The sequence below is a fragment of the Myotis daubentonii genome, chromosome 17, assembly GCF_963259705.1.
Source record: "Myotis daubentonii chromosome 17, mMyoDau2.1, whole genome shotgun sequence".
Classification (NCBI taxonomy): Eukaryota; Metazoa; Chordata; class Mammalia; order Chiroptera; family Vespertilionidae; genus Myotis; species Myotis daubentonii.
In genome coordinates this window covers 30,206,389-30,222,250 of record NC_081856.1, presented here as the reverse complement: position 1 = coordinate 30,222,250, position 15,862 = coordinate 30,206,389, and the positions used below count along the sequence as shown (strand labels likewise).

General features: G+C 44.2%; 1 protein-coding gene across 8 annotated transcripts in view; it reads right to left on the bottom strand.

Moving 5' to 3' along the window:
- The window catches only part of SAMD12 (sterile alpha motif domain containing 12), a 346,079-nt gene extending 332,749 nt beyond the window's left edge, over positions 1–13,330 (bottom strand). For 4 of the 8 annotated variants that reach the window (XM_059671854.1, XM_059671851.1, XM_059671852.1 and 1 more), the window contains exon 1: positions 13,165–13,328. In XM_059671854.1, coding sequence (XP_059527837.1) covers positions 13,165–13,177 — 13 coding nt within the window. In that variant the 5' untranslated portion in view covers positions 13,178–13,328. Of the gene's footprint in view, positions 1–13,164 lie in introns of all 8 variants that reach the window. The other 4 variants (XM_059671849.1, XM_059671850.1, XM_059671857.1 and 1 more) reach the window with 4 other exon arrangements.
- Between the last annotated feature and the right edge of the window lie 2,532 nt (positions 13,331–15,862).

The following is a 15,862-nucleotide window of genomic DNA, read 5'->3' as shown; positions in this document are numbered from 1 at the left end:
TTCTTAAGGCCTTCAAAAGCAGGATGGGGGCAGGAGATAGAAGAGAGTGGGACGCATGCTTTTGCCTTGGCAAAATGGTTAAGTTGCCCAAGATTATTTTCAGCATCTGTTTCACCTTTCCTTTTTGACATCAGCCCTATTTGCTGTTGGTTTCCTGAAACCCCGAACCCAGGCTGTAGGGTCAGATTTCCCTCGTGGTACCTGCTGGTTGGCCTATGCACCCAACCCCTGCTCCACACGCAAGCACCCACCAAGGCCTACCCTCTCTAGAAAATGACTGATGTCCCTCCCCCAACATTTAATAATGGGAGGTCCTCCTATTTCATCCCTGTCTCACCTTAACTCAGTTATTACAAAATAAATGAATACACAAGAAATTGTCAAGGACCCACGTGTTCTTATAGGTCATGCTTAAAAATTATTTGAGATATAATTGATATAATAGTATAATAGTAGGTCATCTTTTAATAGTCTAATTTTTAAAGAAAATTCTGAAGTTGATGTCTTAATCCAATATTCCCCAAAGTGTCCTAACTAGGAAATTGGATGGGTGCCTTTTATTTATATCCAATTCCAGCTCTGCCTCTTACTAGCTGAGTGACCACAGCCAAGTTACTAACCTCACTGTGCCCCTTTTGTTATTTATAAGGGATGCTAATGGGCCTACCTGGTAGGATTGATGTGAAGAAGAATGAGCTAATAGATAAGCAGTAAGAACAGCACCTAGCACATAGTCCAGGCATTACTATTTTTAGTTATGTGTTTATGTTACAGTTAACAACACTTCTTATCTGCACCACTCATCCCTTCCAAAAAGAACAGTACTTTCTCCAAGAGGTAATATGTCTAAACTCTTGATGGTCCTGTTCTAACAGTCACCCCTCCTATCCTTTGTGTCTTTAAAATCTCCCTCTCTACCAGGTCAACTCACACAGTCTATAAACACTCTCATATATTTCCTATATGAGCTTCTTCGAATTTGTTTCCCATCTAGGCAAGGCCCTTTGTCTTCCTTCTTCCAATTTCTCATCATGTATAAAACTCTTTTGACCTTGATCTCTCTCTTCCTCCAACCATTTCTCCCTTCTTTCCACTTCTATCTAGTTCCTTCTTTCCATTTCTATACATTTACTTTAGGAGTAGTGTCCTGGTTACCCATTTAGTCTTTAAACTACTCTAATATGGATTTGCTTCCCCATCTCATCAGAATGCCTTTACTACTTGCCAGACCCATGGGCATTTCACAGCACACACCTTGCTGGCTGGCTGTGCATCCTGCGATGCTGACCCAGTCCATTCTGACATAGTTCCCCTATGACCCATGCTAGAGAGCTTGGACATGATTTTATTGGCAGTGGAGAGCTGCTGCAGAGTTGGGAGCAATTCTGTGTCTGCCATACCCTAGAATTTAAACAATCCCAAATGCTATATTTTACCCCCCTATGAAGTGTTTCTCACATCTGCTTCTCCCTGTTCTTTTTCTTTCCTGTATTATCTCAGCGGGAAGGCCATTTCTGGGGGCCTGGCAACTCCCCTGATGAAACCCCTACACAGCCTACCCTGCCGGAGTCCATACCTTTTTTACTGGGTTACATTTACAGCCAGAGCCTGGAATCTGACTCAATGGTAAGCCTCCTGAGGGGAGGGTTCATAGCCTTAGATTCTTCTACATCTCTCCATGCTGTTCACAGCTGTTATCTTATAGCAGGTGCACAATGAAAACTTATTACCATATAAATAGAAATGCACACTCATTTGTGCTGGGCAAACAATGAACATAGAAGACAGCATGACACAACAGCAGCAAGAACAAAAACCCAAAGACTTGGGACTCCTGACAAAGAGAGAAGCAAAACTGTAGACAGCCAATATTGAGAACTATGCCTTATGAGAGATTTGATCCAAAAACCTAAAAGAACTTTCCCTATTGAAGAACAATGTTTTATTATAATTTGTTTTCTTAAATTACCAAAGTTTCCTAAAGACATAGTAAACCAGAACCAAACGACCAAACTGGAACAAAACCAAAACCAGAAAGCAACACACAACAGTGAAAAGGCAAGGGCTCTGGAATATGGCAGAGTTGGCAACAAAGCCCAGCTGTACCACAAATTAGCTGTGTGGCCTTGGGGAAATGTCTTACCTTCTCTGGACCTAAAGTCTTTCAATGATTGAGGAGAGGGGGGGACCACTTATCTACTGCCTTATGAAGACTCATGTTTACAGATTGGACATCAAGAGGCTGGCTGAGCATAGGCACAAAATAACATTAGTTCTCTTGTCTATTCAACCAACAGTTGAGTGCTTTCTGTGTTTCAGAGAGGGTTACAGGCACTGGGGATGTTTCGGACAATAAAAAAGTCAAATGCATGTTCCCACGGAATTCATCTGATTCTTCCTTAGCCTCCATCAGAATAGAATGAAAGCCTAGGCCTTTCCCTCATAAAGAATACACATAATGCCCATATACAAGTTGTGCATACAGTTGTAAAGGGGTCAAGGATCTCACAAAACTTTCAGGTTCTTTTTGTGATCTTAGATTAAACCCCTATTTCAGGGATTCGCTGAGATTTTATTAATGACTAAGGTCATATGCCGAAACCGGTTTGGCTCAGTAGACAGAGCGTCGGCCTGCGGACTGAAAGGTCCCAGGTTCGATTCCGGTCAAGGGCATGTACCTGGGTTGCGGGCACATCCCCAGTAGGAGATGTGCAGGAGGCAGCTGATCGATGTTTCTCTCTCATCCATGTTTCTAACTCTCTATCTCTCTCCCTTCCTCTCTGTAAAAAATCAATAAAATATATTATTAAAAAAAAAAAAAGAATGACTAAGGTCATAGATAAGAGAGGTACAGGCAAACCTTAGTTTATTGTTCTTGGTTTCATTGTGCCTCACAGATACTTTGTTTTTTATAGGTATATATATATTTTAAAGGTTTGTGGCAACCCTGAATAGAAAAAAAGAGTGACTAATTGCACATGTTTCTGATTTACAAGAAAAATAAAACAAAACAACCAAGGGGAGGGAGTAGGGATGCAGATGTTATCTAGGGCCCAGGGCAATCTCATGATTCAGGAACTAAGATCTATGCAGATCCGTCTCCACACCTGTTCTTCCTAAGCTGACCCACCCTATTGCAGGACAGTAAATCAAACTCTACTAGAGCCTGGCACACAGCTTCTCAATACATTATTTGTGAATGGAAAGTGAAGAATATTCCACTTCTAAGCTACAGGAAGTAAACGCACTAGCCGCATAAGTTTCCTAGAGGACTTTAACACCAAATGTCAGCCCTACGGTTTTCCCAGGCAGAAATGTTTAGTAAACAACCACAATGTTAAAAAGCTAAGTTTCCCAGAGAGCAGAAAAGAAACAGGAAGCAAGAGTTCGGGCATCTGAAAATCCTGACACACATCTGCTGCTCCTCTCTGAGAGGGAAGGGGAGACAGGGCGATGACTCAGTGATGACTCAGCGAAGCCAGGAGCTCACTTCCACTTCTGGGCTACTGGTTGCTCTCTCCACCTATAAACCACTGGTCATCAAGGAGGCAATACGAAACTCCACACAAAGTCACCTGTAAAGTACATCTAGGGAAACCTGGTTGATATCATAGTTTCACCTCCATATAATGTACAGGCGCCTCCTCCTCAAAAATAAATAAAAAATTTTAAAAAGGCAACAAACCCTGAACTCAACATTTTACAGTGAAGGCAACCATGTATCTAGGAGTTCAGTAGCAATTCCAAATTCCAATGTTCTATCCCCTGGTTCCACAGTTCATGGAAAATCCTGGAAATCCTAATGTGTTTGCACCCAAATTGTATCCCCAACCAAGCCTGTCCTTTGCATTTGGAAGCAATAGCAGATTCTGTCAGACCCTATACCCGATTTGTGGCTAACAATGGGTCTTGCCTATGAACTGAGCACTTCTCCCACTGTTTACAAGGACGGCTGATGAAACACCAAATCCCAAGTCAGAACCACACTGGGCAGCAAACAAACCTGGCCTCTGCCATCCTCCAAATTTAAATCACACTAGAGATGGAATCAACTAACCTTTCAGGCTTTGCTAACGGAAGTCCATAAATCCCCTGGGCAGGCAAAAGCAATTCCTTTCAAGGGCAGGTCAAGGTCCGCACCACTCCCCCCTCTAACTCACCATTAGTGGCCTCTCAGACATGGTCTCCCTCTTCCTACCTTCATGTTCTTGCCTAATTTTCTGCCAAGGTAAGCCCTTCCCCCATCTGGGCTGCTTTCCTTACCTGTCTTTCTACCACCACCACACACACAAAAAATTAATATCCAGAACTTGAGGACAAATTCTGTTTTTTGGTGTGTTTTTTTTGTTTGTTTGTTTTTTTATTAGAGAAGGGAATGTAACAGCTTTCTTCTGGAGGCAAAACAAGTGGTATTTCAGGCTTATATCCCAGCGTGAAGGCCTGACACCAGTGTGTGTGTTCGCTATAGCTACACTGCCCGTCTATAATGCAGCTCAAGGAACCCACTTCTGCAAAAGAGTTTCCTTCTCATCCCACCCGACTGCCTGCACAGTCCCCATTAATGTCATTCTCTCATTTTTGTGAGGTCAGATGATTAATACAGAGAAAAAAAAAAACACACATCGAGGGAAATACGAGTGAGGCACAGTAACTCTAGAGGGCTGGCCGGCCATTTCTTAAAAAGTTAAAAACACGGTATATGACTCAAGAATCCCACCCTAGCTACTTATACAAGATAAATAAACCTTTATGCACCTACTTATAGTGGTTTATTCACAATTACCAAGAACTGGAAACAATCCAAATGTACTTCGTGAATGGATAAACGGTGGTACGTCCATTCAATGAAATAAAACAGAGTAATTAAGAGGACTCAGCTACTGATACTTGCAAGGATGTGGCTGAATCTTACATGCATTACACTAAAGTGAAAGAAGCCAGACTCAAATGGCAACATAATATACGATATCATTTATGTGATGTTCTGGAAAAGGCAAAAATATAGGGTCAGAATTCAAAGCAGTGATTGTCAGGGAGTGTGGGTATAGTGAAGTAGCACAAGGAAACGTTTGGGGGTGTAGGAATTTAATTTGATTGTATGGTGGTTAGGAGACTGCATACATTGTATATGTTTGTCAAAATGCAACCACAAATGGTACATTTTATAGTATGTAAATTATACCAAATTAAAGAAAATGTTAAATACTAATACAGAACAGAGGATATTTGAAATAGGAATTCAAGTTTCAAAATTAATAGTAAAATACGTTGAATAATATTTTATCTTGAGACGAGAAACTGAATTTACATTATCGCCTATTTGACCAAATTTAGTTAATTGTGTGTTCATTCTTAACAAAAATCCATTTTTTAGCCCTGCCGTTGTGGCTCAGTGGTTGGGCATCCACCCATCAACCAGTTATGGTTCGATTCCTGGTCAGGGCACATCCCTGGATTGGGGGCTTGGTCCCCAGTAAGGGTGGGGGGGGGGAGAGGAGACAACTGATCAATGATTCTCTCTCATCACTGATGTTTCTACCTTGCTCTCCCTCTCCCTCCCTCTCTCTGAAATCAATAAAAACATATAAAAATCAATTCTTAAAAAGTATATAACTTCTGCAATAATATTTATGTCAACAGGACAAGACATTTGTCATTTCACACTTGACTTTCCATAGCCCATTTGAAAAGATCATTTCCCCTCCAAAAAATATTTCAGGGTATCACTTTTAACCAAAGACTTCTTTAATTCTTAGTTGGTTTTAACATTTTTTTTGTTGGTGCCTATCAAGTCAGCATCTGATGTCAATTTTCTCTTCTTTAATGGTTTTCTGATTTAACTCAGCCAGATATTGAGCCACAGCTGTATGATTCCACCTGTTTTCCAAAGTCACTTCCATAGAGTCCATGGAATTTTTTCTCTTTTGAAAGACCTAACCTTTCTCTGTGCAATCAATATACATACATACTGTACTGTATGGTTGGGTGATTATCAGACTATCAAAGAGATCCCGGCCTACAAAATTGTGGGTGTTATAGGGCAGGTAAATTTTTGGAGCGTAAAAATTATTTAAATGATGAGTCCTCATGAATATACTCGTTATAAATACGTTTGCTTTCCTCTATTACCTCATAACTGCAGGAATTAGATAATTTATAAATCAAGTAACACATTTAAACGTAAGGATGCCTCATAGTTTAATAAGTACATTTTGTTGGTTTTATCCCAACTCTGAGAGCCTACATTCCTTCATTGAGTATCTTCTATTATTATACCAGACGCTACATCACCAGGGGGCCATAAAAATGACTTAGATACTTTCTTAAGTGTGGCAGGAAGACAAGGAGAGACAGATAGCAGCATCACCATCATCTTGTCTAACATTTACTGAGTGTTTATTGAGCCACTACCAGAAGGGGTCCTAAGAGTTTTATTGACACTAATATAAACCTCTCAACATGCCTATGAATATTATTAACATTCCAATTTGATAGATGAGCAAAGGCGTCTCCCAGCTGTTGAGTGAATGGCCTTGGGCCACCCAGCAGGTCCTTAGCAGAGATGGGGTTCACACCCAGGCTGGCTGCAGAGCCTGTACATTTAAAGACAGCACTGTGAGTGGTATGCACCCCCCAACAGTGCAACGTGAGCTGTCCTGAGCCCATTCTGGGCCCCAGCTCTCCAAGTCAGCCACAGCTCTGAGGCTCATACCCCACGGCCAGTCCACTAACAGCTGTCAAATCACTGAAGACGTGGGATTTTCTGGGCAGAACATCACCAAACACCTTCCACAGCAGCAAGGGCAGCGGGGGAGCAAAGGACCTGAGCTTGCCAGCTGGCTCCTCCCAGCCCCAGTGCCCTTGGAAAAGGGCTGCTGGAGGCAGTGAGGCGGCCTTCCCTGTCACCCGACAGCTGCCGCCCCTCCGTGCTCTTCATCGGGGAATGGAGCTGTACAGGCAGCTACTTGCACCCACACTTTAGTAAAATCAGACTAAATATAGCCAAGTGTGCTCTCCTGAGCCAGCTCAGAGCTGGTAGAGCTGCTGCATTCCTCTTCAGAAAACTGGGGAGGAATCGGCCTGATTTACAGGAGAGAAGCTTCCTGGCTCTCTTCCCTGCTTTCCAGAGGACTATAGGCAAGATCCAACTGGGCCTGGGAGTGCTGACGATTTGGCCCAGCAGAGGATTGAGCCTGTGGGAAAAGGAATGTTCTAGACACGACTTAGGAGCATCCTCATTCACTCTCCTACCCATAAAGGGCTAAGCCACCATAACACCAGGACTTGGGGGGAAATCCATTAGGTACAACCTATTCTACATACACCCCTCTGTTATGCCCTTTCCCATTTCCCCATCCATCCATCTCCTACTGAAGGCTCACTCAAACGCTACTGCCTTGGTTAGGCTTCCCCATCCAGCCCCGAACTCAATGCTCCATTTGTTCTCAGGCCTCCCACATTATGCCACTTGGCCTTTTATTTAGCACTTATATCATCCAGCCTAATCTGCTTCTCTGTCTCCTTCACCAAAGGGGGTGGGGGTGGGGCTGAGTGGGCTAAGCTCCCTTAGTTATTAGATTTGGCCTCAGTCTACTAGAGTTTCTTGCACACAGGCAGCACTCTTACTGCTTATCAACAGAAAACGCAAAACCTGCCTAAAGGCCAGTGGAAGAGTTTGCAATCCACCCCCACCCCTCTCTCCTGGTTCATTAAATGCACATCTGACACTCCCCAGAGTTCAAGTACCAGTTTCAGATCCCTGCGGCCCCTCCTGTAACAGGTCCCCCACCGCACCCACTGTGACTCAGCATTCCAGACCACAGCAACACCAGCAAAGGTTCCACACAATCTCCCGTTATTAGCACCAGCCCTTGTTCCTTCTGGTGTATGAGTAAGGCAAGAAGGATGAGAAAGGAAGGGTGGGCTGAAAGGAATTAGTAAGGGCTGGGCTGGGCTGGGCTGGGCAATGCAACAGTGGGGTTAGCCTGAAGCCCTGTCTGAACTGGCTGTGAGGTCCCCAGCCAGGAAGAGAGGGGAGTGGCAGGAACCACCACCACAGCAAGTCTGAGGCCCCACTGCTCAGTTACTAGGCAGGAATTGTCAGCGATGGGCTTCTGTCCACCACTCTCATGTCCTAAAGAGTGGTTCATAGATGCTGCTGGTGAGGGAGGGTCAGACCTTTGGGAACAAAATAAAAATTAGAAAGAGGGTAAAAAAGACCTTGGTGTAAGTGAAATGGGGTAGTAGTCAGTTGAATAGTAACACCATAAGTACCTGCTAGGGAAACTTGTCCACAGTCCCACTGCTTTTACAACATCTACTCTGTAGATGAACACAGTTGGGAATTTACCATAGGGGTGAAAGGGGGCTCTGTGGAAATCAGAAGCACCCATAATCCTACCCATTCATTCATTCATTCAAAAAACTTCATGCAGGGTCTACCACCATAGGCCAGGCCTAAGACACAGTGCCGCCCTCAGAAACCACCACCAAGTAGAAGAGGTGCCAACAAATAATTCCCAGCAAGGAAATGTAGTTAGAAAGACACAGGGGTGCTGGCACCGAGACAGCCATCTTCCTCCTTCCTTCCTGTGTCCTACAAGGGGAGAGCCATGAGAATGACACTTCCGGTCTCTCTCCACGCCCTCATGGGCTTTGCTCAAAAGAGGAGAAGACAACGAAACACAGGTGGCTGGGGCCTCCCTCCTTCCCCTGAGGTCCCCCTGCTGCTGTGGGAGCCCCATTCTCTCTGCTGTCCAGCTGTCGGTATCACAGTCAGGCACTTCTGTGAGGGGCGTTTCACTCTTGAGGTACAATATTAGTACCACTGTATCATTCAACCCAAAGCCAGAAAAAATGACACATGTGGCCTTGCAATAAGCATGACATTTTTATCTCCTATTGTCACTCTCTGTGACTCAGTTCTGAATTCAAGCAGGGTCCAGAACCATCATTTCCAACTGCTTCCAACCGCTGCAAGTGTCTCTCTCATCTGCTCTTATTCCCAGCTGCTGTCATTACATATCTTAACAATATTTGATAATGGGCAGTTTTTTCACTCTTTTACAGGAGAAAAACTGTAGAACCTGAGCACTGAATGACTCATCAAGAGACCATTTGATATGTCAATTTGTTCACTTTAAGATGGAAAATTCTGATTCCCTAACACAGAAGTCATTTAGAGCACATAGCCTTCTGATCGCAATCTTCACATAGTGGGGGGGGGGGGGGGGAGACGGAGGATGCTGAATATTAGAAATTATCTTACTGCCAGTAAGAGGGGCTATCCTATTAGATCTGGAATAGAAACACTATGTACTGGTTCATCTGCTTCACTTTACTTGAAGCTCTGTGGATGAAGCAAGGAGATAAATTGGGGACAAGGGCCTGGAAAACCCTTCTCTTGCTTAGGAGCGTTTATACTTCATTCATGAAACAACTACTGCGGCCCTCTAAGTGCCAGGCACCAATCTTGGAGTAATGAAATGAATACAACACAGTCCCTAATGAATCCACTCTTTTTCTCCCTGTATAATACTGCAACCCACTTCGGTTATTCAACAATGCCTCAATGGACACACCGTCTATCCACGGACAGTGAATCGCCTTGTGACTTCTGCATGCTACCTTCTTTCTAGTGGTCCTAGTTCTCCAGCTATTTGTGGTACTTTATTACAATACAATGTTGTTGTTGTTTTTTAAGAGACATTGGATGCCAGGATAATCCCAATCTGAATGCAGACCATCACATGTCCTATAGCTAGAAAGCACAACTCCAAGGTGCCCAGATGCCCATAGGTGCAACAAGGCATTGATTGGTCAGGGTAGGGAACAGAGAAGTAGGCTGTTGTCAATAAATTCAAAGAAGAAAACACAAATCAAGGTATCCATCAAACAATAAACAAAGGGCACCTCTTTCTCCTTTTAAACCCAAGCTTCAACAAAATGAATGAGCTCCCTACTTGCTATTAACACTTTTACAAGTTCAAGCTTACTTTAAAAAACAGGTTACATACTCCAAGAACCTTTTAATTTGTTAGCAATTAGAAAGACTGGTGTGAATAAGTGAGAATTTAGGATTAAAAAACATGTGCCAAATAGGTTTGTTGTTGTCTTAAATGAAGAATGGGAGGGAGTTCAGATAACATTTGTTGAGAATCGATGTTGCAGGCACCCTCGTACAAGCCTTTTCCTCACAAGTTTTCTGGAAAGTACATAGTAATGTACCTATTATTTTTTCCAGATGCAAAAATTAAAGTTCAGGTGTTAATTAACATACATTATATTTCCGATTCCAGTTCCTCTGGAAAAATTTCTTATTCTCTGAGTCAGTGTTCTCAATGAGCTTGTGGACACTGGTCATTAGTTGGTCTTGGGCTGGGAACTTTGTATGTGATGACCGTGCCTTGAGGGAGTGTTAACATCCCTGGCTCATGAACACAAAATACCAACAGCAAACCCCAGCAGCAGTCCCTACATATCCACACACCCCTGAGGGCAATGCCCCCTCAGCTGAGAACCACTAGTCTAAAAGGTTGAGTATCAAGACACAAGACCAAAGAGAGGGGCACATCCTTTAAAAGTGCCCCCTACCTTCAAACTCTGGAATCCAAAGCAAGTCCCATGCTCCATGGAGTCATTTACAAAAGCTCTGTGCATTTATTCCCATGCATTCCAAGAGCATTTATTGAGTACCTATTATGGGTCAGGTACTGTGCTGGAAATATAAAGTCAAAGATAGCATGGTTCCAATCCCCAAGAGGTTACAGTCTCATAGTCTAGTGAGAGAGAGATTAAGTATGGTAATTGTTAGGACAGAAGCAAGCACAGGTGTTGGGTAGGGATGCTTAGTGCAGAAGGCACCTCCCATAGATAGGACAGAGTGCTGGAAGGCAGACAAAAAGGAGGGCTGGGACAGGTTCCCAGAGGAGCGTCGAAAGACCAAATGAAAGGAGCCAGGAAGGGCCCAGTCTGGGCAGAGAAAACTGTCTTTGCAAAACCAGAGAAGAGAGGAATCATATTTGTAGCCAAAGTTTAAACTACTTCATTCTTCAAGTGGAGACCTCATTGTGATTCAAACTCAGGATCTCCTGTTTACTAGAAAGGCAGGTTAACCAAATAAGTCACTAGATTTATCTTCCTTATAAGTTATCCGCTGTCCATGTGTATTTCCTTCCAAGGCCCTTGCTTTTGTGGGTATAAAAACTCATCAGACAAGAAATACGACTAATTCTATACTTCTTCCAGTGAGCAGGAAATTGCTTTCAAACACATTGTGGAGTGTCCCTCATTGGGGATACACAAAAGTGGGGAACAGAAGAGGTAATAATGTCATCTGAGGAATGAGGTAGGGAGAGGGGTGTCCATAGGTCAATATACCCTTGACCCCAAGCTCAGGGTGAACTTTACCTTGTTGGTTTTTTGTGTGTGTTTTTGTCAGTTTGTTTAATATGAAATCATGTCTCACTTATCATCAAGTCTAACATGCAAAAAGCCAGATCTTGCCTGGCCAGCATGACTGACTCAGTGGCTGAGTGTTGACCTATGAACCAGGAGGTAATGGTTCAATACCTGGTCAGGGCACATGCCCAGGTTGGGGGCTAGATCCCCAGTGGGGGTCATGCAGGAGGCAGCCGATCAATAATTCTCTCTCATCATTGATGTTTCTATCTCTCTCTCCCTCTCCCTTCCTCTCTGAAATCAATTTAAAAAATACATTTTTACAAAAGCCAGATCTTTACCCTATTATTACATTAGCACAGAAAACTTAGAAAAGACTTTGGCTATTGGTTTGTTCTTTTCAAAGGCATATATGTTATATATAATTAAAAACAACAAATATAGAAATAAATATATTAGATATGGATAGATAGATATCCAGAGGTGGCCAGCTGGGGATCTCTGAACCTGAGATAGCCCAAAGGCCGTAGTTTCCTGCATTCATGGGAGCTGAGCCCAGGAGCTGGGTTGTTGCTACTTCAGGTGAAGTAATTATAAAGCGCAAGAGTCAAATTAGTTTCATTTCTCTCACCTGGGGTGGGGAGCAGAGAGGAAAGCAAGCAAGCTCTTATGGCTCTTTCTTGCCTCCAGTTTACAAGGAACAGGCTCATTTCCCCTTGGCAGGAAGCCTGATGCAACTAGCAGGCATGCCCTCTTTTTCCTACCTCCCGCCCCAACCCCTTCTCCTCTGACCTGAGCCACACTCAGGAACCACAATTCTGTAGGTAAACTAGGCTCCCTTTAGTCCCATGATTTATTTTTTTCTTCATTTTATCAGTTTGACCTCTAATCTGACATCACAACCATGCCTGGTCTACATATTTCCCCCCCAGAAACTGCCCTCCACAAGAAAGCCTGTGTTCCGAGCTAAGAGAATCTGAAATGAAAGCGGGATCCCTCACAAACCGCCTGTCCCTGCTTTCAACCAGAAAGTTTAAAGGAGGCAGGACTGCTGAGCCCAAACTGCAAAGCCAAAGGCTTCAGAATTATACCAGGAAAGAGGCAGGTGGTCCTTGGGGGTGGAATTCACCCAAATCCAATAGGTTGGTTCTCCTTTTTACCCCTGGCTAATTCCATTTCGTTTCTGTAAACTTTGAAATCCCGGGAGGGTTGAATCAACAGAGACAGGTGTAGGGGCACCTCCACTCCCTTGGGCACATCTGCTGCTGCCCCTGCCCTGTGCAGAGGACGAGGGGCCCTGGATTCCTCGACCCAATCGCAGTGCATGCTTCCTGATGACGCACCTTGCCGGGGTCCTCGCCAAGGTGTGGGGCGCAAGGGAGCATCCCCTGCCCAGTGGCCGCCCCGCTGATCACCCAGCTAGCCGGCCCTAGAGGGAGGGGACCGCGAAAGGGGCACCTCGGGGCTAAGACCTCCTGCCTGTCTCTTAGGCTTTCCCCCCATTTCCGGCACATCGTTTCACATTAGGGACACTTCGTCTGCAAGCGTCAAGTCCTGCGCACCTACGTGTCTTTCCAAAGCAACTGAATAAAGCGCCTACTAGCCTTCCGTGGCTCAGGTGAGCGCCAAGAGGTGAAGGAGGAAAGGGCCGGGTCGCCACCACCCTCTTTCCTCTCCTCCCCACGTTCCCCAAGATTCACCGGGGATGTGTGTATTGGGGTGCGCGGGTTAAGAGGGGGCATAAAATGCCCAAGCGTCCCTTACCTTCCACAGCCATTCTCTCACAGCTTCCCTAACGCATGCATAATTTTCTTGGCCGAGGTACTCCTCCTTCCCCGCGCAACCCCCCTCCGTGAGCTTTCGCCTAAATATTCTGCGCTCATCTGCTCCAGGACCAACCTGCCGCGGTCACGCAGACAGGCTGCCGGCTCCCAGCTCCGCGCAAGGCCGCATGGGAAATGTAGTTCCCTCCCTTCGCTCCGACCCGCGAAAACACTCCGAGTCCTTAGCGAGGCGCACCCTCCCCTCCACACTCGGACTGCAGCTATGGTTTCAGCTGATCCACGCGAAGAAATCCCTCCTGGGGGGTCTCGTAAGCGGACAGGGGGACCCCCCTGGAGGTGGTAGGGACTACATTTCCCAAGATGCCCTGAGCTGGATTTCGTTCCGCACTTAGAGTAGAGACCTGATTGAGATCCTCCCTTCAATTAGAAGGGACTAAGCACCTGGCGCGGCTAGAGTGGGAGGCGGAAGGAGGCAGGGTTTGTGGTGTGATCTCCTGAGCTTGCTTTCTGGCCTCCTAGGCCACCCGCTTAATGAGGACAGCAGAGTCACCAGCGGGCTGTGGTTCATCGCCTGGGTCAGAGAGCCATTGCCCAGGGTGCTGTTGAAACTTGTTCCTCTGCTCCCTGGGATCTGTGGGGTTTGGCTGGATGCTGGCAAGTGTGGTTCAGGTGGCTAACACTTAGCAAAGGGTTGGCGGGTGGCCTAAAATTCCTAACCAGGCATCATTCCTAAGGAGCAATACCTGGGAACCAGGATTCCACCCGAGGATGTCAGCGAGGGAAACCTGTCTGGCTTCCAAGGTAGGAAGCTTTCCCGTTGCCTGGCCCGGGGCCTGTCGGTGGTCGGTGATGGGGCCTAATAATGAACAGCGCCTCGGAATTAGTGTTCTTTCAACTTCTGAACCTGTGCCCCAATTACAGGTGCTGGGGTACCGGGAACACACAGGAAAGAGAGAGTCACGTGGAGGGCCGTAGAATTCCAGAGTGGAAGTTCGCAAACTTTTTCCCCCCTGCATGTGGGAATACAGATGCACGTATGGCTTGGTAGAGAGTGAGGGAATGGTCTTAGGGATAAAATGGACCCAGGATTGCAGTGAGCCTTTGAAAGGCCTTGAGTTTGGAACTGTACATGGTACCACTTCACTTCCACCCAGCCCCTAGCATTTCTGTCCTCCTATATATACTTAAAAAAAGAAAGAAAGAAAAGAAAGGAAGCAAGAAAGAATGAACAAACTAAATAATAACTCTAAGGAAGTACAAAGATCTGATTCTTCCCATTATCATGACAAATTTTCTTTTTCTGTCTTGGTCATAATTTTTTTTTCTTTCTTTTTTATTTTCTTTCTTTCTTTTTTTTTTTTTTTTTTTTTTTTTTTTTTTTTTACCGCTAAGTACCTATGTGTTTAGCCCTCTTATTAGGTAGCATAGCTGTGTCTCAGTCTTTTCAAAAGACCTGTGTGCATCCATTAATGATACTTTTACTCTGAGTCGGGAGAGCTGTGTGCACATCAAACCCAAGGCTTCCAGCTTTGGTAAAGAGACCTGTTCAGTGAGACAGCGCCATTTTTCCAACCACATATGCAACCAAGCTCTCCAAAACTCTAGAAGGAACTGAAATCCAGGTGCTGTCTTTCCTCTCAAGTATACAAAATGACCAAAGCATTCATTTCCTTAGATTGAATGAATGGAAAAAAAGTCATGGGAGGAGAGGCAACATCAAGAGTTCTCAATGTTGCTCATCAGCCCTTTACAAACACACTTTCCTAAGCCCCGCCTTAGTTTTACAGAATGAGGATATTTTTGAGGTTTGGGTAGGGACACTTAAGTTTTAAAAATCCACAGGTGATTCTACTCTGTAGCGAGGGCAAAAACTATTGGTTTGCTCTCAAGCCTTTGAGGATCTGGGTGATACAAAAATGTGAAAATCACTGAAATTAAATTTTAATTTAAAAACCTCATTTCATTGCTTCTCAGCCTTTAGGCTAAGGTTGGGTGTAAAGACATCATTTCACCTGAAGTTTTTAAGAGCTTTCTCAACCAATATACAGTTGGAATTTCATTTAGTGTAAACGTACGTAAGATGTGAAGGAAATATTTGTTTAACCATATGAAATAGCCAATATTTTTTAACTTTAAAAAAATCTATAAACAGAGCAATTTTATGTGTTTTTACCTACTGAAGGATAAACAGCAGTTAAACAGGGGTTTTCAATTCTGGATAAATATTAGAAGCACCTGGGAAGCTTTAACAACAAACACATTTCCAGTAGAATGGTCAAAAGAAAAAGACAGAAAATACCAACTCTTGGCAAGATTGTGGACCAGTAAGGACTCATGTATACGGTGCAAACTGATACAACCACTATGGAAAACCATTTGGCATGTTAAGCTGAATATTGGCTTATTCCGTGATCTAGCAGTTTTAATCAAACATATATGCATACAATTTTCCAAAAGACATAAACAGAAATGTTTGTGGCTACATTATTTGAATAGGTACAAACTGGAAACAGTCCAAATGTTCATCAACAATAGATTGGATAATCAAATTGTGGTATAACCAAACCATCCTCTATAGCAGGGGTCAGCAAACTATGGCCTAGGGGCCAAATATCGCTCACTGCTTATCTTTGTATGGCTCATAAGCCACCCCCTCATAAGCTAAGGGTGGTGTTTAT